Genomic DNA, 26,034 nt, shown 5'->3' on the forward strand with positions numbered 1-26,034 from the left:
GTACTTTTTTACTAAGAAAATATTGCATTAGAGGTGGAGGAAAAAAACACAACAGTTAAACAATCATTTGTTTATTAAGAAATCAAGACAACAAATTTCACTTAATTGGACTATAAGTCATAACATTTCACTTCCTGAAAAATATTTATAAAAGTCAGGTTGGCAAGATAGAAAGGTAATTGAATTCACTATAAAATCCCACATTTTATTCCATGTGCAGTGCTTCCTGTAAAAGCCCCTTGCATCGCTGTTCAGCATCTACACTCAGCTCCAGCAACACATGCAGTGTAAGGCCAGTACTACAGGAATGGCATATTAATGCAGCAGAGTTTCTCGTGTCCCACGGCCCGCTGAAGGAAGGCTGGTTGCAGTAAAAGTCAGAGGGAATCTCTCCAGTAAAAGCAGGAGGTTAATAGTCGTCAGCTAGAGCAAGAAAAGAGAGAGCAGAGTAATAAGAGACAGTCCTGCTATGTGTTAGAACCCATGCAATGAAATCCCAAAGCACTAACTCTTACTTTCAATGCTGAGAATGCAACTGCTTGCAGCCGTGCCCCTGCTGTTTACTGCTTTGCACATATATTCTCCTTCATCCTCTGGGAAGGTCTCGGGTAGGTAAAGGCAATAGGTCTCTCCCCTTTCAATATACTGGTAGTCTTCACTGTCTTGAAGCATCTCTCCTTCAAACCACCAAGAGATGGCAGGCTTTGGCTCTCCAGTGACTTTTACTGTAAACCGTACTGGTTCCCCATCTACAACAGACATGTTTTTTAAAGGTTTCTTAAACCAGGGAGCACCGGAGCGAGCCAGCTCCTCCTCTTCATATTGTGAGCCATTGACACTGGCATCTTCCTCCTCTTCATCTTCCTTCTTCTATAGAAATAACATTTGCATTAACAAAACAATATGCTCTGTTTTAAAGGAAAACTAAGCTCAGATTTTAAACCAAACCTGAAGACCATTTAAAAAAAAAAAAAATACCCAAGGAGATGGAAGGCTCTGGGTCCTATAGAGCAGGGTTTCTCAACATTTTATTGTTATGTACCCCTTTTAAAACCCTGTACTCACCAAGTACCCCCTAGCAGAGTAAACATTATCACAAGTACCCCTTGACAAATATATATTTAATTGTAGTACATGAGATTTGGTTCTAAACAATTTTCAAGCATTTACTCTTGCTTTTAATTAGCTAAAATACTAATTTGGCATTGTTTAAATAAGTTTTATCATTTTCTAAAACTCTAAATTTGTTATTCTTAAGTATACCAAGCCTGAGTACCCCCTGGAACCATCATAAGTACCCCCTGGGGTATGCGTACCACATGTTGAGAACCTAGGCTATAGAGCCTTCACGTTCCTCATGGTCCCCTTGTTCTACTGCTGTTTTTAAATCTCCTGCAGGGGGAGGCTTTGGAAGGGCTTCCGAAGCCCCCTGCAGTGGCATAGAGCAGACTTTAACCCATCGGTCAAGGACTACAAGGGGTGACTGTGGTGAAATGAGGGGACCAAGAGAGAAACAGGAAGGCTCTGTAGGATCTAGAGCCTTCCCTCTCCATAGGCAAGTATCTGGGCGTTTTTGGATTTGCTTTAAATACGGCAAATTCTAATAGCATTGGCGTAAGATACTAACAATGTAGTGATCAAACTGAAGACAGAATATGATCTTTAGGAGCCCAATTTGGAACTGCAGTGCAAACAGCTTTCTTATCCATGTACTGTATTTAGCTGCTGGGTGGGGTCAGTCAGATGTGGCACTATATAGATTATAGATACCTGGTTACATTTCCAAGAATCCCAGCATCACTAAGCAGGTCATCTGCATGAGGAGCTGGGATGTTGTTTCTAAGAAGTAGACGCTAACAGGGATGAACTCCGGATAAAATTCTGATGCAATCCAAATGAGTGTTATTTGGTTTTCATCCTGGAATTACTGCACCGGGGGAGGTAGCCTACTTCTGTAACCTGTCCCACGCTGCAGTCATGTGACTAAACACTCTCCTGCCGGGTTGGAGGAAGCGTAGTCATGTGATATGGGATGGGTTAAATATGGCTGTTAAGTTTAACCCCCACACACCCACCTGTTCAGGTGCAGTAATTGGAGGATGAAATCCGAATGAAACTCATTCAGATTTTATCTGGAGCTCATCCCTGGATACTAGGCTTTAAAACTGCTAAGTGGAATTAAAATCATCCACAACACCGCCTGTGTAGAGATCTACACAACTGCAGAAGTTCTGTTTCTGATTTGAAAACTTAATTTTCCAAAGGTAAATGCACTGATCAACAAAGCATTAAAGTATGCATTGCGCAAGTTGAGAATTATGTACAGTACACAGATATACATGCATTAATGCAATGTTTCCCACTCTTGAGACCTGAGATATGGTGCTGGCTACTGTTTAGCTGGTTTTCCTTCTACCAGTATCTGTACATATTCACCAGTCACTGCTGTAGTGTCTCCTACTAACTTGGCGCTTCCCCTTCTGCCTACCTCTCACCTTACCACACACTCATCTGCTGCCCAATGCTGTTATACTCTTATCTACACAACTGAATAAACAGACTGACTAGTGAGTAAAAGCCTCATACACATGCATGTTGCCTTGCGGAGAATAGGAATCGATATTTCAGGCAATATTAGTGCTGAGGCTGTACAAATGTATCGCTAGCCTGCAGACTGCCAAAATGTCCTGCTCCTGTGTGTATGGGTGTATGGGTGTAGGGTAGATGGTGCCTTGATGGAGCGACCTCATGCTGTAGACAGGGTAAGCGGAGAGAATGTGCTTGGTGAGGGGGTCAGGGGCTGCTGTACACAAGCAGGATTTTCAGGAGACGCCCTGGCCACCTTGGTATTCTTTTAATTAGCATGAGTAAATGTTTCAATTAGCATGAGTATATGTTAAAGGGAACCTTAATTAACAAAAAGGTTTCTTAGGGGGGGGCGGCTTCTACCAGCCCTTTGCAGATGTCCTGTGCCCATGCTGGGACAACCCAATCCTTCGGTCTCCCGCAGTGAGCCAGTTTAGTTTTTGCTGACTGATGAAACTGGCTTGCTGCGGGGGACTGGAGGGATAGGTTTGTCCCGTTGCAGGGGGCCCCAGGTAAGTTAAACTTTTTTTTTTTTGTCGTCAGCCCAAGGTATATTAGTGACTGGATAGTTGTTTAGATAATGATGACTGGTGAGTCCAAAATGGAATGTAGAAAAGGCTGTTTCAGAGGAGAAGTATGAGAGGTCCTCATTGTATGTGTGGAAGTAGATGACTAGAAGATGAAAAATCTACAGGGTGGAGATTGAGGGCTGTATAAGTATCTTAGGGTAACTTAAACACCTTTTACAGGCGGGCTTCATTTGTTTATCTGATGGGAGCTAGTGGGGAATAAGAGTTATGCTGGGGATACACGGTACGTTTCTGTACCGTGTATCGACCAGCTGATAATATTCAGCTGGCCCGATCATGCTGCTTGACCCCCACCCACTCGATCCCTGGGGGGACGTGGCTGGGGTCGATGCGGTGGCTAATCGAGCCGCCGGTCGACCCGTCTATTACCAGCATAAGAAAGGTGCTTTCACAGATGAAAACCCCCACCTATTGTCTGGCTCTATTACACTCAATTTTTGTAAGTTGTAAGGTCATTGGTGTAAGTTTTGTGTTTGCCAAGATGTTAATAAAGGAAGATCAAAAGGAGAAAGGTGATATTGGAGGTAAAATAAAGAGGTCCTACATAGTTGGTCAATGAGATGCAAATTATTCCAACTTCTATGCAGTTTGGAAGTGGGCCAGTCCAAATTGACGGGAAGTGAATAGGGTGCATGTAAGTTGGATTTTTTGCATCTAATTCACCATCTCTAGGGGCCAATAAAGGGGATTAACCACCCTGGCGTTCTGATTAAATCGCCAGGGTGGCTGCGGGAGGGTTTTTTTTTTAAATAAAAAAAAAACTATTTCATGCAGCCAACTGAAAGTTGGCTGCATGAAAGCCCACTAGAGGGCGCTCCGGAGGCGATCTTCCGATCGCCTCCGGCGCCCAGAATAAACAAGGAAGGCCGCAATGAGCGGCCTTCCTTGTTTTGCTTATATCGTCGCCATAGCGACGAGCGGAGTGACGTCAGCCGCCTCCGATCCAGCCCTTAGCGCTGGCCGGAACTTTTTGTTCCGGCTACGCTGGGCTCAGGCGGCTGGGGGGACCCTCTTTCGCCGCTGCTCGCGGCGAATCGCCGCAGAGCGGCGGCGATCAGGCAGCACACGCGGCTGGCAAAGTGCCGGCTGCGTGTGCTGCTTTTTATTTCATTAAAATCGGCCCAGCAGGGCCTGAGCGGCAGCCGCTGGCGGTGTTGGACGAGCTGAGCTCGTCCAGACCGCTCAGCTGGTTAAGGACTGAGTTTGGTGGTACTCCAGCTGGGAGTGAGCGAAGGGAGGATAGTGTGCAATCCTATAGTATGTGTGACAGAATAATTTCTCAGTTTGCAAAGATTTTTATCTGATGGGTGTACTCTGCTTGAGAATAGACTGTAGGTATGCTAGCATACTATAGAGGTGGTAAAATTGGCCTTTAATCTCTCATTTTCCAAAGATGTTTATCTTGTATGTGTACCTAGCTTTAGAGAAGAGTAGGGGGTTACAATGAGATGCAAGTTAATGTTAATTTTTTTAAAAGTGAAAATGGCCTCAGCAGCTGCATTTACTGATGCATAAAAGCAGGGCTGTGGAGTTGAGTCTGAGCAATTTTGGGCACCTGGAGTGGGTGGCTTCTGAGGAGTCGGATCATTTTTGTACCAAAGCCACAGCCCTTGTAAGTATTAGGGCCCGTTTCCACTAGCGCGAATTCGCATGCGGATTCGCATAGGCAATACAAGTGGATGGGACTGTTTCCACTTGTCAGTTTTCATTTGCGTTTTTATGTGCAGGATTTTTCTGCACGGTAGACCCTGCAGAATTCGCCTGCGTGTGGAATGCAGGCGATTCGCAGGTAATGTATTTAATAGGGAAATTGCATGCGTTTCCTGCGATTTTACATTGAAAGTAATGTAAATTGACACAGGCAGTGACATGGTTAAAATTGCATATACCCTGCCTATGCGACATCGCGGCAAAAAACGCATGCGGAATCGCACGCGATTTTGTCAATGGTGATATGCGGCGATTCCGCACTAGTGGAAACGGGCCCTTAGATGTTGAAGTTGAGGATTCAAAGCCATTTTGGGTACCTGGAGTCTCTGAGGTTTCATAAACTGAGGAGTTGGATGATTTTTGTATTGACTCCACAGCCCTGCAAAAAGTTTGCATCAGCTTAAAATTACTTGCATCTCGATGATCATTCAGTGAGAGAGTTGCATCAGTAGTTTGAATTTACAGGGAAAGAGGGAGATGGGAATCTAATGTGTTTAGTGATGGTTATATTGCTGCGTGCCAAGGGGAAGCGTGTATGAAGAACAAGGATGAGGAATGAGTCTATGGAGGCAAGAGACAAGCCAGTTAAGAGAAACTTGTTGGAGGGGATGTTTATCAAACAAATGCTGCCTGTTTATGTGATTATGTCAAAGGGTCTGTCTTGGGCTGCTGTACACATGTGAGATTCTAGGCAGGGTGACCCTGACTAGCCACCTTGGCTGAGAACCATCAAGCAGTGTATAAGCCTATATTTGGGGTCAGATCACAAAGATTTTGATAAGGGAGTTAGGAATTGTTTTATTTCCTATTTAAACATGCAATGATTCTCTAAAAAATAAATCGCGTGGCCTGCATTCTGAAGCAAAAGATCTCAGGTCTGCATGAAGATTGGCCTTTCTCTTGAGCTTTGACAATTACATGTCACAGTGCAGCTACATACAATATATAAATAGCATCTCACTGACCATCTCTAGTGACTTTGTTTGGCATAGACTTCTGTATACTTGTAGTTTAACGTGTATTATTTTTAAAGTGGACTTGAACTCCCTGCACAGGACAGAAGGAAAACAGAAATGTACCATTGTATGTATTTAGAGTTTAGCCTGTCTAATTCCCTCATGTGTGTCTAATCACCAGTTGTAATTTAATCTCTCCCTTGTGGCAACTGACTGCAGATAAGCCCATTTGAAAGCACAGGGTGTTAACAATAGGTCTGCTTCCATGAACGAGGAAGTAGAAACAGTGCATTTATTTTAACCACTTAAATACCAGTGGTCTCTGCCCCCTTAAGGTCCAGAAATGGCAGAATCCTGATGGATAATGACGAATTGTGCTGCATATACCCTCCGCAATCACTGTTGCTGCCCCACGTCGGGAATCTGGACCACCCACTCTGGCAGAGTTCCTGTGAGCCGGTCAGGAGCCGCTCTCATTGGCTCCTGCCCGTCTTTCAATGTAAGCCAATTGGAGTTGCTTACATTGAAAGACTGGCAGGAGCCAACAAAATCTGCTCCTAACCCGCTCACAGGGCTCTGCTGTCGTAGAGACGGGCAGAGCCAGTGAGCTGTGGGGAAGAAGAGGTGGGAGCCATGGAAACGGCGGATGTGCATAGCGGTGGCTGTTTGAAATCTACAACCTGCCAGCCAGGTAACCACCAAAATGGCGTAGATTTCATTCAGCTCGGTCCTGAAGTAGTTAAGATTTGTATCAGCTGTAACCGAAATGGTTTTAGTTTAAAGTGGATCCGAGAAACTTTTTTACTCTTTGCAAAATTGTGTTCCTTTCATATAGTTTATAGGGTATTTCTCAAGCCAAATACTTTGTTTTAATACTCTAATTCCCTATAAACTAAACAAGCCTTGCCCACTGCTTTTCAGAGTGCCTTGGCATTTTCAGACAGTAGCAAGGGCTTATGGGAGCTTAGTATGGGCAGGAGGAGGGGGTGGTGGTACTAGCCAGAGATTGCAGTGGGGAAAAGGGGCAATTAGGTTTTCACAGGCTGAGGGCTGGAGATGCAGATCAGCTTGCCTGTGTGTAATGTTTACAAACAGAACATGGCTGCCCTCATTGTAAAACAGGAAGAAATATTCATAAACTGTTGAAGCTATTTGCTGTGTAAACTTTAGATAAAACATATAGACAAGTTACTTGTTATAGTTTTCCATCTCTGATCTGCTTCAAAGGTTATGCTGTTACATATCTTTTAGAGCAAAGGAGTTCAGGTCCGCTTTAAGATTTTACTTTCTGAACAGGAAAACTAACCCATGCGGTAGATTGCACAGCTTTGACATTTTGCATATAAAAATGGTCAAAAGCAATAGGATAAATACTTGCCTATGTAGAGAGAAGGCTTGAGATAGTATCAAGCATTCCTAGTCCATCCTTGCAGCAATTTTACTCAATAACTCTTAAGCTGGCCACTAATGATCCAATCTTTTTCATCCAATCTTACCATTTCTATATAATATAAAGGTAACTGCCTGAAGTATGCATTCAATATATTCACTCACTTTACCCTTATACTACATAGATTTGGTAAGATTGGATGAAAAAGATTGGATCATTAGTGGTCACCATTAGGAATTTATCTGGCAAACTTCAAAAATACACGTAGTTCACTCGTGCAAGCCCAGTATGGATATGCACTCATCCATGGAATTATTGTGGATGTGAAGAGCTATTCAACCAAGCAGGTAAAATGGCTACAACCTGAAGGTGCTTGAACGGGAAGGGTTGTTTGAATGCAGCTCAAAATTAGGCCAATTAGACTTACTTCCTGTTGGAATCTTTTTGGCTGTATTCCAAGCTGTATACAAATCTACACAATACGATTTTTTTTTGTGCGATTCGATTACGATTCTATTTACGATCAGATTAAATCAGACATGTCCAATCTAGGGTTGCCGCGATATACCGGTATTACGGTATATCATGGTTTCAATGTGCATGGTAATCATACCATGCACATTTGCAAAATACCGTTTTTCCCCGCTGCCTTTCGCCGCTTCCGCATCGCCGCCACTGCCGCTTTTCACATTTCCCTGTCTACCTCCATGGAAAGCAAGCTCCCGAAGCTATTTCCTGGTTACGGGAGGCTTGCTGATGCACTGCGCAGGTGCCGGATGGGATGTGCGTCCTATGATGACGCACCTGGAACGCAGAGACTGCTTCCCCATCGGCTGGAGCGCACACGCAGCAGAAGAGCGAGAGCAGTGATTGGCTCAGTAACGGGGCTCTTGTCCCGCCCATCACGGCCAATCAAGAGACAGCCTTTGAATTAAAATCTGCCTCTTCAGTATTGCGCGCTGAAGCGCTGAATGTTCTCTGCTATCCCTATGCCATTCTTCATTATCCTGCTGCTACTCAATGCCCGGTCCAAGCACTACAAACAGGACTGGTAAGCTGGGCAAATTTTAGGCAGTATTACATCGCCGGCACTCTTTCTTTCCACTTGTGCCACCTATGACTGCCTACACCTATCCCTGGCTACCTATGCTACGGCCACCTATGACTGCCTACACCTATCCCTGGCTACCTATGCTACGGCCACCTATGACTGCCTACACCTATCCCTGGCTACCTATGCTACGGTCACCTATGACTGCCTACACCTATCCCTGGCTACCTATGCTACGGCCACCTACTACTGCCTGCACCCTATCTCTGGCTACCTATGCTGCGGCCACCTACTACCAGCTACACATATTCCTGGCTACCTATGCTACGGCCTCCTACTACTGCCTACACCCTATTCCTGGCTACCTATGCTACGGCCACCTACTACTGCCATGCTCCCTATCCTTGGCTACCTATGCTGCGGCCACCTACTACTAGCTACATGTATTCCTGGCTACCTATGCTACGGCCTCGAGTCCTACTACTGCCTACACCCTATCCCTGGCTACCTATGCTTGGGCCACCTACTACTGGCTACACCTATCCCGTTCAGACCTATGCTGCAGCCACCTACTACTGGCTACACCTATCCCTGGCTACCTATGCTACCACCACCTATCCCTGGCTACCTATGCTATGGCCACCTACTACTGCCTACACCCTATCCCTGGCTACCTATGCTGCCAGCACCTACTACCAGCTACACTTATTCCTGGCTACCTATGCTACGGCCACCTACTACTGGCTACCTATGCTACGGCCACCTACTACTGCCTACACCCTATCCCTGGCTACCTATGCTGCCAGCACCTACTACCAGCTACACTTATTCCTGGCTACCTATGCTATGGCCACCTACTACTGGCTACACCTATGTCTTACGCCACCAGGACTTTTGCAGGAGCAGGGTGAGCCATTTTACAGTTCCAGAGGGAGTGGGGAACCCCACACTGGGGTGGACCGGCACATTATTTAATGTAAGAGGGGGGGGGGTTCCCGGGTCCAAATAATTGTATGATACCGTAATACCGTCATACTGTGGTATTTTTTTTGACGGTTATCATACCGTGGAATTTCATACCGTTGCAACCCTAGTCCAATCAGGATTTAATGTGATTTGCCATTGCAAAACAATGGCAAATCGAATTGAATCCCGATCGGACATGTCGGATTTAATCTGATCGTAAATAGAATCGTAATCAAATCACACCAAGAATCCTATTGTGTAGATGGGGCTTAAAGGATACATCCAAGGAATTTAAAAATAAAAAAAAAATCCACTTGGGGCTGCCTCCTGCTAGCTGTCCTGTGCCCTCGCCCCAGCTACGCTCCTCGCCCGTGGCCTGGGGTTTCCCTCCGGCACAAGATGTCCACTGTGCAAGCATCTCTCAGAAGAGTCGCACTGACATCCCAACAGTACTGTGCAGGCGCTGGACAGTCCGGATGGTGTCAGTGAACCGTCTGCATTTCCACCGGAGGGTCCCGGGAGCCACGGCGAGGGCACAGGATGGGTGTTGGAGGAAGCCTCAAGTAAGTTAATTATTTTTATTTTTAACCTGCTGGGAGTTTAAAAAAAAAATCGGGCGAAAAAAAACCCTCCTGCGGCCGTGGGAGGGTTTTTTTCGCCCGATTTCCCCTGAACGGGAGTTCTGAACGGGATTTCCTTTAGGGCTTCCACCGTCGCCATTGCGACGAACGGAGTGATGTCATCGATGTTGTGACGTAACTGGGACTCCCGATCCACCCCAAAGCGCAGCCTGGTGGCCATTGGCCAGGCTGTGCATGGGGTCTGCGGGGGGGCTCTTTCGCATCAGGGAGCGGCGGCGATCGGGGCAAACACACAGCTAGCAAAGTGCTAGCTGCGTGTTTGAAAAAAAAAATTATCAAAATTGGCCTAGCGGGGCCTGAGCGGTACCCTCTAGCATCTCTGGACGAGCTGTGCTAGGGAGGTTAAATTGCTTAGACCTTCCCTTTAACCACCTGAGCGGTCTGGACGAGCTCAGCTCGTCCAACACCGCCGGAGGCTGCCGCTCAGGCCCTGCTGGGCCGATTTACATCAAATAAAAAGCAGCACACGCAGCCGGCACTTTGCCAGCCGCGTGTGCTGCCTGATCGCCGCCGCAGCGGCGAAAGAGGGTCCCCCCAGCCGCCCGAGCCCTGCGCAGCCGGAACAAAAAGTTCCGGCCAGCGCTAAGGGCTGGATCGGAGGCGGCTGACGTCAGGACGTCGGCTGACGTCGATGACGTCACTCCGCTCGTCGCTATGGCGACGATATAAGCAAAACAAGGAAGGCCGCTCATTGCGGCCTTCCTTGTTTATTCTGGGCGCCGGAGGCGATCGGAAGATCGCCTCCGGAGCGCCCTCTAGTGGGCTTTCATGCAGCCAACTTTCAGTTGGCTGCATGAAATAGTTTTTTTTTTATTTAAAAAAAACCCTCCCGCAGCCACCCTGGCGATTTAATCAGAACGCCAGGGTGGTTAAGGATAATATGAGCTTTTCTGAATGCTTTTTGGCCTCCAAAGCTTTTTGAGAGCTTTTTAAAAATTGCTCCCATTGACTTGCATTAAAATCGCATGATTTTATCACAATTTTAATGTAAGCTCTGGAGGCCAAAAAGCGCTTATAGTGTGTCTGAGCTCTAAGTTTGTATGCAAGCTGGAAATATTTGACCATCTTTAAGGGCTTGTTCACACTGCAGGCGGTTTCAGCTGACTGGTTTTTCAAAACGCCCCCCCCCCCGACCATGTGGCCAGGCCAATGAATGTCTGAGACGGTTCATATCAGCGCTGGTCGTTCGCGGTACGTGTTCCATTTTTGGGGTGATTCTGCGTCAATGGAAGGTATGGGAAAATCGGCGAACATGTACAAAAACGTGCAACAAGGTGATTGTGTTTTTAAGAATAAATACATTGTATGTATTCTTTTCTGGGTCAAAGTGTTCACTTCCTGACTTGCATCAGGGCGTGAATTACAAAACCGCTCGGAAAAACGCTTGGAAAACTGCTAAGCACAAAAACAAATCGACCACCCAACCGCTGGGAATCGGAAAAAAAAACTTCCTCAAACAAAACAAACAGTGGATGGACACGTGAGCGGAATGCAATGTGAACAAGGCTTAACAGCACCTGAGTTACACCAACATGCAACTGTCCAGGTGTTTGCAAACTTGGCTTACTGTGTGTTAAAGGAACGCAAAAAAAAATAAAGCCAACCTAAACTCAAAATAAACTCTTAATGGTATGTGTAGTAGCAATATAGCACTGTTCTTATGTTAGCTGTCACAGGTAGTAAAAGCACTGACAGGTTTTGGACTAATGTCATAGGGGATTTTTAGGAATTGCCAAAAGCACTCTGGCAATGGTAGAGTCCAATTGGTAGAATAGAAGGCATGTTCGGAGATAAACTAGCTAACATCTTCAAATAGGTAATTGCCAGGGAGTGCTTAAAGGGGAACCTTAACTGAACGGGGGGGTAAAGAGTTTCAGTTACCTGGGGCTATTACCAGCCCCCTGCAGCAGTCCTGTGCCCTCGGAGCCGCTCTGGAATCCTCCGGTCCCCCGCTGTCACTTAGTTTCGTTTTTGACGACTCACCAGTCGGCCGGCCGCCATGCGTATTATTGGACGCATTCCCTACTGCAATTAGCGCTGTTGCGGACCGCAACGTGTACAAAAATATGCGTTGCCGCATTCCGCACGCGTAGATAGGTCTGCAACAGCGCTAATTGCAGTAGGGAATGCGTCCAATAATACGCATGGCGGCCGGCCGACTGGTGAGTAGTCAAAAACGAAACTAAGTGACAGCGTGGGACTGGAGGATTCCAGAGCGGCTCTGAGGGCACAGGACTGCTGCAGGGGGCTGGTAATAGCCCCAGGTAAGTGAAACTCTTTACCCCCCGTTTAGTTAAGGTTCCCTTTAAAATCCCCCATGAGGAGATGGGCTTGTCTGAAACCCTGTCAGATTTTTACTACCTACTGTAATTCGTGGCAAAAAAAAAAGTTATAGCGCATTTAACCTCCCTGGCGGTAACTCCGAGCAATGGCTGCTTTCCTATTCATGGATACCTTCTGTGTGGCAGCATCGATTTCTTGTTGCTCAAACTGCATTCTTTGAAGTTTCTGTTCTTCGATCCTTCTCTGTTCCTCTTCTTCTCGGGCTCTTGCCATTTGTTCAAATCTAGCCTTCATGTTGACTTTATGGGAGAATGGAGCATGACTCTTCATAGCTGGTCTCACATCAACCTCATCATCCTGGAATAAAGTTAATTTCATTAAATTTTTTCGCTTCTCCAGACACATTTTCTCAACTATCGATTTTAGACTCTACCTTTCCTAGTATTATAGAAAATACAATAAACTTTAACCTCCCTGGCGTTCAATTCCCTCGGGATTTCTGTGCAAAAAAGTGATACAATTAATTTTTATTACTTTTTTTCCTGTAACTTGCTAAAATGTGTCAAGCAAGGGTCTAGTATAAGGGTGCATGTTATTTCAGTGTCACTCAGTTCAGCGCGGGGAGAGCCGTCCCGAGGCGGCGTTAAATACTATTGCCTCCCCGCAACTTGGAGGGAGATGTAATTCGGGGTCTGGCAGACACCAGAGCCCGAATTACTGCTACGCGGGGCGCGCATCATAGCATTGCTGCTATGACGGTGCCCAGTTTCGGCACTTGGCTCTCAGAGCCGCGCGCCAATATGAACTGATCCGGTAGCATACAGTGCAGGAGAGTATTGATGTATATGCACGTTTCTACTGTTCACAGCATGTTTTGTATGGACGTGTATATCTCAATACCGCTAGGGAGGTTAAAGTGATAATCAAATAAGCCAAAGCACAACATATGCTAAAGAACAAAATCAGAAGTTACCTTAAAGGGACATTTAAGTTAGGAATACAAATCCGTTTTACTTGCCTGGTGATTCTACCAGCCCCCTGCAGCCGTACCGTGCCCTTGCAGTCATGGAGCCTCCGGTCCCTAGCCGCCAGCTAGTTTTATTTTCGCTGACTGAGTCAGTGGGCTTTCTGCACCTGCGCAGGCCTGACCACGCGTATCCTTCATGTTCCCGTCCTCAATAGCACCCTGCACAGGATGCTATTGCAGACGGGAGCGCAAAGAAAAATATCCGTGGCCAGGCCTGTCAGAGAAAACTAAACTAACTGGCGGTGGGGGACTGGAGGCTCCGTGAGTGACTGCAAGGGCATGGGACGGCTGCAGGGGGCTGGTAGAAGCCCCAGGTGAATAAAACTGATTTTTTTATTCCTGGCTTAAATGTCCCTTTAAGCATAACTATTCAGACAAAATTATTTTTGTTCCAGAGTTAAAGGGGAACTGAAGTGAAGAATATGGAGGCTGCCATATTTATTTCCTTTTAAACAATACACGTTGCCTAGCCTCCCTGCTGATCTATTTGGCTGCTGAACTGTCTGAATCACACCAGAAACAAAGAATGCAGCTAATCTTGTCAGATCTGACAATGTCAGAAACACCTGATCTGCTGCATGCTAGTTCAGGGGCTATGGCTAAAAGTATTAGAGGTAGAGGAACGGTAAGACAGCCAGGCAATGTGCATTGTTAAAATGGAAATAAATATGTCAGCCTCGATATCCCTCTTACTTCAGTTGCCCTTTAACCAGTTCACCACCAACGGACCAGAGCAATTTTCACTTGTCAGTGCTCCTCCCTTTTATTCCCTAATAACTTTATTACTACTTATCACAAGAGCAAAAAAAGAGATATCAGCAGCACCGCTACAGTGAAAAAGTTAGCTCTTTTATTAGTGCAGTAAAATCATGTGGCAAAGATAGAGGTGGAGGCAACTACAGCCCGCTGTTTCGAAGCGACATGCTTCTTCTTCAAGTTGCAAGCTCATACTGACATTCTCAAGTCTCATTTGTGGATTGGCTGACATTTGAATGTGTGGCCATATTTAAGAAGGTATGAGAACATTGTTTGTCATTATGAGCTTGCAACTTGAAGAAGAAGCATGTCGCTTCGAAACAGCGGGCTGTAGTTGCCTCCAGCTCTATCTTTGCCACATGATTTTACTGCACTAATAAAAGAGCTAACTTTTTCACTGTAGCGGTGCTGCTGATATCTCTCTTTTTTTGCTATTTTTGAACTTGATGAGCAACAAGTTCTGATCAGCTATAGCACGCTTGTCTCCATTGAGAGTGCTGGGTCAAACCACTTGTTTACTTATCACAAGAAAATTATCTATACTTTGTTTTTTTCGCCACCAATTAGGCTTTCTGTGGGTAGTACATTTTGCTAAGAATTTTTTTTATTCTAAATGCGTTTTAATAGGAAAAAATGAAAAAAAATAATTATTACTCAGTTTTCAGCCATTATAGTTTTAAAATTAAACATTATCCTGTGGTTAAAACACACACTTTATTTGCCCAGTTGTCCCGATTATTAAACCGTTTAAAATATGTCCCTATCACAATGTACGAATCAATTAACCCTTCGCACACTCACATGCAAATGTTCAAACAAATGCATTCACAGATTTACTCATCCAGGCACAACTGTTATCCCTACAGCTAAATTAAAAGCCAGGGTTTTAGTTCACAGAAGAATGCATTCTTATGCTTAGTCACCTATACTGCGCAGAAGTACCCAGGTAAACATAGGTGTCCTAACTCTGGCCCTGTAACATGCATAGTGCAGACATGCAAACACATTCATTGCATCAAACCTATCAATGGATTAGGAGCACACATCCTAACTTCCTCTCCTGGGAAAGACAGTGCATCCCACCAATCGCACAAGGGAGCTAACTTTATGTGTCCATGTGCACCATGCGCATACACCAGCATAAGCTGTCTGCATGCTGACAAACATACAGGGGAAGGGGGGAGTGCACCGAATTAGACCCTAGCCACAGGGGTCAATGATAAGAATAAACATACATATATCCAGGCACATCGCCTCTAGTTAGGACATTAAATAAATTTTTAGGGAAAGGGAGGTGCTGAAGGGGGTGTGGCTAGAAACAGCAAAAATCAATTAACCCTTCGCACACTCACATGCAAATGTTCAAACAAATGCATTCACAGATTTACTCATCCAGGCACAACTGTTATCCCTACAGCTAAATTAAAAGCCAGGGTTTTAGTTCACAGAAGAATGCATTCTTATGCTTAGTCACCTATACTGCGCAGAAGTACCCAGGTAAACATAGGTGTCCTAACTCTGGCCCTGTAACATGCATAGTGCAGACATGCAAACACATTCATTGCATCAAACCTATCAATGGATTAGGAGCACACATCCTAACTTCCTCTCCTGGGAAAGACAGTGCATCCCACCAATCGCACAAGGGAGCTAACTTTATGTGTCCATGTGCACCATGCGCATACACCAGCATAAGCTGTCTGCATGCTGACAAACATACAGGGGAAGGGGGGAGTGCACCGAATTAGACCCTAGCCACAGGGGTCAATGATAAGAATAAACATACATATATCCAGGCACATCGCCTCTAGTTAGGACATTAAATAAATTTTTAGGGAAAGGGAGGTGCTGAAGGGGGTGTGGCTAGAAACAGCAAAAATCAATTAACCCTTCGCACACTCACATGCAAATGTTCAAACAAATGCATTCACAGATTTACTCATCCAGGCACAACTGTTATCCCTACAGCTAAATTAAAAGCCAGGGTTTTAGTTCACAGAAGAATGCATTCTTATGCTTAGTCACCTATACTGCGCAGAAGTACCCAGGTAAACATAGGTGTCCTAACTCTGGCCCTGTAACATGCATAGTGCAGACATGCAAACACATTCATTGCATCAAACCTATCAATGGATTAGGAGCACACATCCTAACTTCCTCTCCTGGGAAAGACAGTGCATCCCACCAATCGCACAAGGGAGCTAACTTTATGTGTCCATGTGCACCATGCGCATACACCAGCATAAGCTGTCTGCATGCTGACAAACATACAGGGGAAGGGGGGAGTGCACCGAATTAGACCCTAGCCACAGGGGTCAATGATAAGAATAAACATACATATATCCAGGCACATCGCCTCTAGTTAGGACATTAAATAAATTTTTAGGGAAAGGGAGGTGCTGAAGGGGGTGTGGCTAGAAACAGCAAAAATCAATTAACCCTTCGCACACTCACATGCAAATGTTCAAACAAATGCATTCACAGATTTACTCATCCAGGCACAACTGTTATCCCTACAGCTAAATTAAAAGCCAGGGTTTTAGTTCACAGAAGAATGCATTCTTATGCTTAGTCACCTATACTGCGCAGAAGTACCCAGGTAAACATAGGTGTCCTAACTCTGGCCCTGTAACATGCATAGTGCAGACATGCAAACACATTCATTGCATCAAACCTATCAATGGATTAGGAGCACACATCCTAACTTCCTCTCCTGGGAAAGACAGTGCATCCCACCAATCGCACAAGGGAGCTAACTTTATGTGTCCATGTGCACCATGCGCATACACCAGCATAAGCTGTCTGCATGCTGACAAACATACAGGGGAAGGGGGGAGTGCACCGAATTAGACCCTAGCCACAGGGGTCAATGATAAGAATAAACATACATATATCCAGGCACATCGCCTCTAGTTAGGACATTAAATAAATTTTTAGGGAAAGGGAGGTGCTGAAGGGGGTGTGGCTAGAAACAGCAAAAATCAATGAACCCTTCGCACACTCACATGCAAATGTTCAAACAAATGCATTCACAGATTTACTCATCCAGGCACAACTGTTATCCCTACAGCTAAATTAAAAGCCAGGGTTTTAGTTCACAGAAGAATGCATTCTTATGCTTAGTCACCTATACTGCGCAGAAGTACCCAGGTAAACATAGGTGTCCTAACTCTGGCCCTGTAACATGCATAGTGCAGACATGCAAACACATTCATTGCATCAAACCTATCAATGGATTAGGAGCACACATCCTAACTTCCTCTCCTGGGAAAGACAGTGCATCCCACCAATCGCACAAGGGAGCTAACTTTATGTGTCCATGTGCACCATGCGCATACACCAGCATAAGCTGTCTGCATGCTGACAAACATACAGGGGAAGGGGGGAGTGCACCGAATTAGACCCTAGCCACAGGGGTCAATGATAAGAATAAACATACATATATCCAGGCACATCGCCTCTAGTTAGGACATTAAATAAATTTTTAGGGAAAGGGAGGTGCTGAAGGGGGTGTGGCTAGAAACAGCAAAAATCAATTAACCCTTCGCACACTCACATGCAAATGTTCAAACAAATGCATTCACAGATTTACTCATCCAGGCACAACTGTTATCCCTACAGCTAAATTAAAAGCCAGGGTTTTAGTTCACAGAAGAATGCATTCTTATGCTTAGTCACCTATACTGCGCAGAAGTACCCAGGTAAACATAGGTGTCCTAACTCTGGCCCTGTAACATGCATAGTGCAGACATGCAAACACATTCATTGCATCAAACCTATCAATGGATTAGGAGCACACATCCTAACTTCCTCTCCTGGGAAAGACAGTGCATCCCACCAATCGCACAAGGGAGCTAACTTTATGTGTCCATGTGCACCATGCGCATACACCAGCATAAGCTGTCTGCATGCTGACAAACATACAGGGGAAGGGGGGAGTGCACCGAATTAGACCCTAGCCACAGGGGTCAATGATAAGAATAAACATACATATATCCAGGCACATCGCCTCTAGTTAGGACATTAAATAAATTTTTAGGGAAAGGGAGGTGCTGAAGGGGGTGTGGCTAGAAACAGCAAAAATCAATTAACCCTTCGCACACTCACATGCAAATGTTCAAACAAATGCATTCACAGATTTACTCATCCAGGCACAACTGTTATCCCTACAGCTAAATTAAAAGCCAGGGTTTTAGTTCACAGAAGAATGCATTCTTATGCTTAGTCACCTATACTGCGCAGAAGTACCCAGGTAAACATAGGTGTCCTAACTCTGGCCCTGTAACATGCATAGTGCAGACATGCAAACACATTCATTGCATCAAACCTATCAATGGATTAGGAGCACACATCCTAACTTCCTCTCCTGGGAAAGACAGTGCATCCCACCAATCGCACAAGGGAGCTAACTTTATGTGTCCATGTGCACCATGCGCATACACCAGCATAAGCTGTCTGCATGCTGACAAACATACAGGGGAAGGGGGGAGTGCACCGAATTAGACCCTAGCCACAGGGGTCAATGATAAGAATAAACATACATATATCCAGGCACATCGCCTCTAGTTAGGACATTAAATAAATTTTTAGGGAAAGGGAGGTGCTGAAGGGGGTGTGGCTAGAAACAGCAAAAATCAATGAACCCTTCGCACACTCACATGCAAATGTTCAAACAAATGCATTCACAGATTTACTCATCCAGGCACAACTGTTATCCCTACAGCTAAATTAAAAGCCAGGGTTTTAGTTCACAGAAGAATGCATTCTTATGCTTAGTCACCTATACTGCGCAGAAGTACCCAGGTAAACATAGGTGTCCTAACTCTGGCCCTGTAACATGCATAGTGCAGACATGCAAACACATTCATTGCATCAAACCTATCAATGGATTAGGAGCACACATCCTAACTTCCTCTCCTGGGAAAGACAGTGCATCCCACCAATCGCACAAGGGAGCTAACTTTATGTGTCCATGTGCACCATGCGCATACACCAGCATAAGCTGTCTGCATGCTGACAAACATACAGGGGAAGGGGGGAGTGCACCGAATTAGACCCTAGCCACAGGGGTCAATGATAAGAATAAACATACATATATCCAGGCACATCGCCTCTAGTTAGGACATTAAATAAATTTTTAGGGAAAGGGAGGTGCTGAAGGGGGTGTGGCTAGAAACAGCAAAAATCAATTAACCCTTCGCACACTCACATGCAAATGTTCAAACAAATGCATTCACAGATTTACTCATCCAGGCACAACTGTTATCCCTACAGCTAAATTAAAAGCCAGGGTTTTAGTTCACAGAAGAATGCATTCTTATGCTTAGTCACCTATACTGCGCAGAAGTACCCAGGTAAACATAGGTGTCCTAACTCTGGCCCTGTAACATGCATAGTGCAGACATGCAAACACATTCATTGCATCAAACCTATCAATGGATTAGGAGCACACATCCTAACTTCCTCTCCTGGGAAAGACAGTGCATCCCACCAATCGCACAAGGGAGCTAACTTTATGTGTCCATGTGCACCATGCGCATACACCAGCATAAGCTGTCTGCATGCTGACAAACATACAGGGGAAGGGGGGAGTGCACCGAATTAGACCCTAGCCACAGGGGTCAATGATAAGAATAAACATACATATATCCAGGCACATCGCCTCTAGTTAGGACATTAAATAAATTTTTAGGGAAAGGGAGGTGCTGAAGGGGGTGTGGCTAGAAACAGCAAAAATCAATTAACCCTTCGCACACTCACATGCAAATGTTCAAACAAATGCATTCACAGATTTACTCATCCAGGCACAACTGTTATCCCTACAGCTAAATTAAAAGCCAGGGTTTTAGTTCACAGAAGAATGCATTCTTATGCTTAGTCACCTATACTGCGCAGAAGTACCCAGGTAAACATAGGTGTCCTAACTCTGGCCCTGTAACATGCATAGTGCAGACATGCAAACACATTCATTGCATCAAACCTATCAATGGATTAGGAGCACACATCCTAACTTCCTCTCCTGGGAAAGACAGTGCATCCCACCAATCGCACAAGGGAGCTAACTTTATGTGTCCATGTGCACCATGCGCATACACCAGCATAAGCTGTCTGCATGCTGACAAACATACAGGGGAAGGGGGGAGTGCACCGAATTAGACCCTAGCCACAGGGGTCAATGATAAGAATAAACATACATATATCCAGGCACATCGCCTCTAGTTAGGACATTAAATAAATTTTTAGGGAAAGGGAGGTGCTGAAGGGGGTGTGGCTAGAAACAGCAAAAATCAATTAACCCTTCGCACACTCACATGCAAATGTTCAAACAAATGCATTCACAGATTTACTCATCCAGGCACAACTGTTATCCCTACAGCTAAATTAAAAGCCAGGGTTTTAGTTCACAGAAGAATGCATTCTTATGCTTAGTCACCTATACTGCGCAGAAGTACCCAGGTAAACATAGGTGTCCTAACTCTGGCCCTGTAACATGCATAGTGCAGACATGCAAACACATTCATTGCATCAAACCTATCAATGGATTAGGAGCACACATCCTAACTTCCTCTCCTGGGAAAGACAGTGCATCCCACCAATCGCACAAGGGAGCTAACTTTATGTGTCCATGTGCACCATGCGCATACACCAGCATAAGCTGTCTGCATGCTGACAAACATACAGGGGAAGGGGGGAGTGCACCGAATTAGACCCTAGCCACAGGGGTCAATGATAAGAATAAACATACATATATCCAGGCACATCGCCTCTAGTTAGGACATTAAATAAATTTTTAGGGAAAGGGAGGTGCTGAAGGGGGTGTGGCTAGAAACAGCAAAAATCAATTAACCCTTCGCACACTCACATGCAAATGTTCAAACAAATGCATTCACAGATTTACTCATCCAGGCACAACTGTTATCCCTACAGCTAAATTAAAAGCCAGGGTTTTAGTTCACAGAAGAATGCATTCTTATGCTTAGTCACCTATACTGCGCAGAAGTACCCAGGTAAACATAGGTGTCCTAACTCTGGCCCTGTAACATGCATAGTGCAGACATGCAAACACATTCATTGCATCAAACCTATCAATGGATTAGGAGCACACATCCTAACTTCCTCTCCTGGGAAAGACAGTGCATCCCACCAATCGCACAAGGGAGCTAACTTTATGTGTCCATGTGCACCATGCGCATACACCAGCATAAGCTGTCTGCATGCTGACAAACATACAGGGGAAGGGGGGAGTGCACCGAATTAGACCCTAGCCACAGGGGTCAATGATAAGAATAAACATACATATATCCAGGCACATCGCCTCTAGTTAGGACATTAAATAAATTTTTAGGGAAAGGGAGGTGCTGAAGGGGGTGTGGCTAGAAACAGCAAAAATCAATTAACCCTTCGCACACTCACATGCAAATGTTCAAACAAATGCATTCACAGATTTACTCATCCAGGCACAACTGTTATCCCTACAGCTAAATTAAAAGCCAGGGTTTTAGTTCACAGAAGAATGCATTCTTATGCTTAGTCACCTATACTGCGCAGAAGTACCCAGGTAAACATAGGTGTCCTAACTCTGGCCCTGTAACATGCATAGTGCAGACATGCAAACACATTCATTGCATCAAACCTATCAATGGATTAGGAGCACACATCCTAACTTCCTCTCCTGGGAAAGACAGTGCATCCCACCAATCGCACAAGGGAGCTAACTTTATGTGTCCATGTGCACCATGCGCATACACCAGCATAAGCTGTCTGCATGCTGACAAACATACAGGGGAAGGGGGGAGTGCACCGAATTAGACCCTAGCCACAGGGGTCAATGATAAGAATAAACATACATATATCCAGGCACATCGCCTCTAGTTAGGACATTAAATAAATTTTTAGGGAAAGGGAGGTGCTGAAGGGGGTGTGGCTAGAAACAGCAAAAATCAATTAACCCTTCGCACACTCACATGCAAATGTTCAAACAAATGCATTCACAGATTTACTCATCCAGGCACAACTGTTATCCCTACAGCTAAATTAAAAGCCAGGGTTTTAGTTCACAGAAGAATGCATTCTTATGCTTAGTCACCTATACTGCGCAGAAGTACCCAGGTAAACATAGGTGTCCTAACTCTGGCCCTGTAACATGCATAGTGCAGACATGCAAACACATTCATTGCATCAAACCTATCAATGGATTAGGAGCACACATCCTAACTTCCTCTCCTGGGAAAGACAGTGCATCCCACCAATCGCACAAGGGAGCTAACTTTATGTGTCCATGTGCACCATGCGCATACACCAGCATAAGCTGTCTGCATGCTGACAAACATACAGGGGAAGGGGGGAGTGCACCGAATTAGACCCTAGCCACAGGGGTCAATGATAAGAATAAACATACATATATCCAGGCACATCGCCTCTAGTTAGGACATTAAATAAATTTTTAGGGAAAGGGAGGTGCTGAAGGGGGTGTGGCTAGAAACAGCAAAAATCAATTAACCCTTCGCACACTCACATGCAAATGTTCAAACAAATGCATTCACAGATTTACTCATCCAGGCACAACTGTTATCCCTACAGCTAAATTAAAAGCCAGGGTTTTAGTTCACAGAAGAATGCATTCTTATGCTTAGTCACCTATACTGCGCAGAAGTACCCAGGTAAACATAGGTGTCCTAACTCTGGCCCTGTAACATGCATAGTGCAGACATGCAAACACATTCATTGCATCAAACCTATCAATGGATTAGGAGCACACATCCTAACTTCCTCTCCTGGGAAAGACAGTGCATCCCACCAATCGCACAAGGGAGCTAACTTTATGTGTCCATGTGCACCATGCGCATACACCAGCATAAGCTGTCTGCATGCTGACAAACATACAGGGGAAGGGGGGAGTGCACCGAATTAGACCCTAGCCACAGGGGTCAATGATAAGAATAAACATACATATATCCAGGCACATCGCCTCTAGTTAGGACATTAAATAAATTTTTAGGGAAAGGGAGGTGCTGAAGGGGGTGTGGCTAGAAACAGCAAAAATCAATTAACCCTTCGCACACTCACATGCAAATGTTCAAACAAATGCATTCACAGATTTACTCATCCAGGCACAACTGTTATCCCTACAGCTAAATTAAAAGCCAGGGTTTTAGTTCACAGAAGAATGCATTCTTATGCTTAGTCACCTATACTGCGCAGAAGTACCCAGGTAAACATAGGTGTCCTAACTCTGGCCCTGTAACATGCATAGTGCAGACATGCAAACACATTCATTGCATCAAACCTATCAATGGATTAGGAGCACACATCCTAACTTCCTCTCCTGGGAAAGACAGTGCATCCCACCAATCGCACAAGGGAGCTAACTTTATGTGTCCATGTGCACCATGCGCATACACCAGCATAAGCTGTCTGCATGCTGACAAACATACAGGGGAAGGGGGGAGTGCACCGAATTAGACCCTAGCCACAGGGGTCAATGATAAGAATAAACATACATATATCCAGGCACATCGCCTCTAGTTAGGACATTAAATAAATTTTTAGGGAAAGGGAGGTGCTGAAGGGGGTGTGGCTAGAAACAGCAAAAATCAATTAACCCTTCGCACACTCACATGCAAATGTTCAAACAAATGCATTCACAGATTTACTCATCCAGGCACAACTGTTATCCCTACAGCTAAATTAAAAGCCAGGGTTTTAGTTCACAGAAGAATGCATTCTTATGCTTAGTCACCTATACTGCGCAGAAGTACCCAGGTAAACATAGGTGTCCTAACTCTGGCCCTGTAACATGCATAGTGCAGACATGCAAACACATTCATTGCATCAAACCTATCAATGGATTAGGAGCACACATCCTAACTTCCTCTCCTGGGAAAGACAGTGCATCCCACCAATCGCACAAGGGAGCTAACTTTATGTGTCCATGTGCACCATGCGCATACACCAGCATAAGCTGTCTGCATGCTGACAAACATACAGGGGAAGGGGGGAGTGCACCGAATTAGACCCTAGCCACAGGGGTCAATGATAAGAATAAACATACATATATCCAGGCACATCGCCTCTAGTTAGGACATTAAATAAATTTTTAGGGAAAGGGAGGTGCTGAAGGGGGTGTGGCTAGAAACAGCAAAAATCAATTAACCCTTCGCACACTCACATGCAAATGTTCAAACAAATGCATTCACAGATTTACTCATCCAGGCACAACTGTTATCCCTACAGCTAAATTAAAAGCCAGGGTTTTAGTTCACAGAAGAATGCATTCTTATGCTTAGTCACCTATACTGCGCAGAAGTACCCAGGTAAACATAGGTGTCCTAACTCTGGCCCTGTAACATGCATAGTGCAGACATGCAAACACATTCATTGCATCAAACCTATCAATGGATTAGGAGCACACATCCTAACTTCCTCTCCTGGGAAAGACAGTGCATCCCACCAATCGCACAAGGGAGCTAACTTTATGTGTCCATGTGCACCATGCGCATACACCAGCATAAGCTGTCTGCATGCTGACAAACATACAGGGGAAGGGGGGAGTGCACCGAATTAGACCCTAGCCACAGGGGTCAATGATAAGAATAAACATACATATATCCAGGCACATCGCCTCTAGTTAGGACATTAAATAAATTTTTAGGGAAAGGGAGGTGCTGAAGGGGGTGTGGCTAGAAACAGCAAAAATCAATTAACCCTTCGCACACTCACATGCAAATGTTCAAACAAATGCATTCACAGATTTACTCATCCAGGCACAACTGTTATCCCTACAGCTAAATTTTAATTTAGCTGTAGGGATAACAGTTGTGCCTGGATGAGTAAATCTGTGAATGCATTTGTTTGAACATTTGCATGTGAGTGTGCGAAGGGTTAATTGATTTTTGCTGTTTCTAGCCACACCCCCTTCAGCACCTCCCTTTCCCTAAAAATTTATTTAATGTCCTAACTAGAGGCGATGTGCCTGGATATATGTATGTTTATTCTTATCATTGACCCCTGTGGCTAGGGTCTAATTCGGTGCACTCCCCCCTTCCCCTGTATGTTTGTCAGCATGCAGACAGCTTATGCTGGTGTATGCGCATGGTGCACATGGACACATAAAGTTAGCTCCCTTGTGCGATTGGTGGGATGCACTGTCTTTCCCAGGAGAGGAAGTTAGGATGTGTGCTCCTAATCCATTGATAGGTTTGATGCAATGAATGTGTTTGCATGTCTGCACTATGCATGTTACAGGGCCAGAGTTAGGACACCTATGTTTACCTGGGTACTTCTGCGCAGTATAGGTGACTAAGCATAAGAATGCATTCTTCTGTGAACTAAAACCCTGGCTTTTAATTTAGCTGTAGGGATAACAGTTGTGCCTGGATGAGTAAATCTGTGAATGCATTTGTTTGAACATTTGCATGTGAGTGTGCGAAGGGTTAATTGATTTTTGCTGTTTCTAGCCACACCCCCTTCAGCACCTCCCTTTCCCTAAAAATTTATTTAATGTCCTAACTAGAGGCGATGTGCCTGGATATATGTATGTTTATTCTTATCATTGACCCCTGTGGCTAGGGTCTAATTCGGTGCACTCCCCCCTTCCCCTGTATGTTTGTCAGCATGCAGACAGCTTATGCTGGTGTATGCGCATGGTGCACATGGACACATAAAGTTAGCTCCCTTGTGCGATTGGTGGGATGCACTGTCTTTCCCAGGAGAGGAAGTTAGGATGTGTGCTCCTAATCCATTGATAGGTTTGATGCAATGAATGTGTTTGCATGTCTGCACTATGCATGTTACAGGGCCAGAGTTAGGACACCTATGTTTACCTGGGTACTTCTGCGCAGTATAGGTGACTAAGCATAAGAATGCATTCTTCTGTGAACTAAAACCCTGGCTTTTAATTTAGCTGTAGGGATAACAGTTGTGCCTGGATGAGTAAATCTGTGAATGCATTTGTTTGAACATTTGCATGTGAGTGTGCGAAGGGTTAATTGATTTTTGCTGTTTCTAGCCACACCCCCTTCAGCACCTCCCTTTCCCTAAAAATTTATTTAATGTCCTAACTAGAGGCGATGTGCCTGG

At 44.9% G+C, this 26,034-nt stretch overlaps 1 protein-coding gene across 7 annotated transcripts in view; it reads right to left on the bottom strand.

Moving 5' to 3' along the window:
- Positions 1-55: 55 nt before the first annotated feature.
- The window catches only part of NEXN (nexilin F-actin binding protein), a 110,101-nt gene continuing 84,122 nt past the window's right edge, over positions 56-26,034 (bottom strand). For 5 of the 7 annotated variants that reach the window (XM_068239177.1, XM_068239176.1, XM_068239174.1 and 2 more), the window contains 3 exons: positions 12,345-12,530; positions 516-870; positions 56-423 (listed from right to left, as the gene is read on the bottom strand). In XM_068239177.1, coding sequence (XP_068095278.1) covers positions 410-423; positions 516-870; positions 12,345-12,530 — 555 coding nt within the window. In that variant the 3' untranslated portion in view covers positions 56-409. Of the gene's footprint in view, positions 424-504; positions 871-12,344; positions 12,531-26,034 lie in introns of those variants that run through there. The other 2 variants (XM_068239180.1, XM_068239175.1) reach the window with 1 other exon arrangement.

Source organism: Hyperolius riggenbachi, chromosome 6 (genome assembly GCF_040937935.1).
Source record: "Hyperolius riggenbachi isolate aHypRig1 chromosome 6, aHypRig1.pri, whole genome shotgun sequence".
Classification (NCBI taxonomy): Eukaryota; Metazoa; Chordata; class Amphibia; order Anura; family Hyperoliidae; genus Hyperolius; species Hyperolius riggenbachi.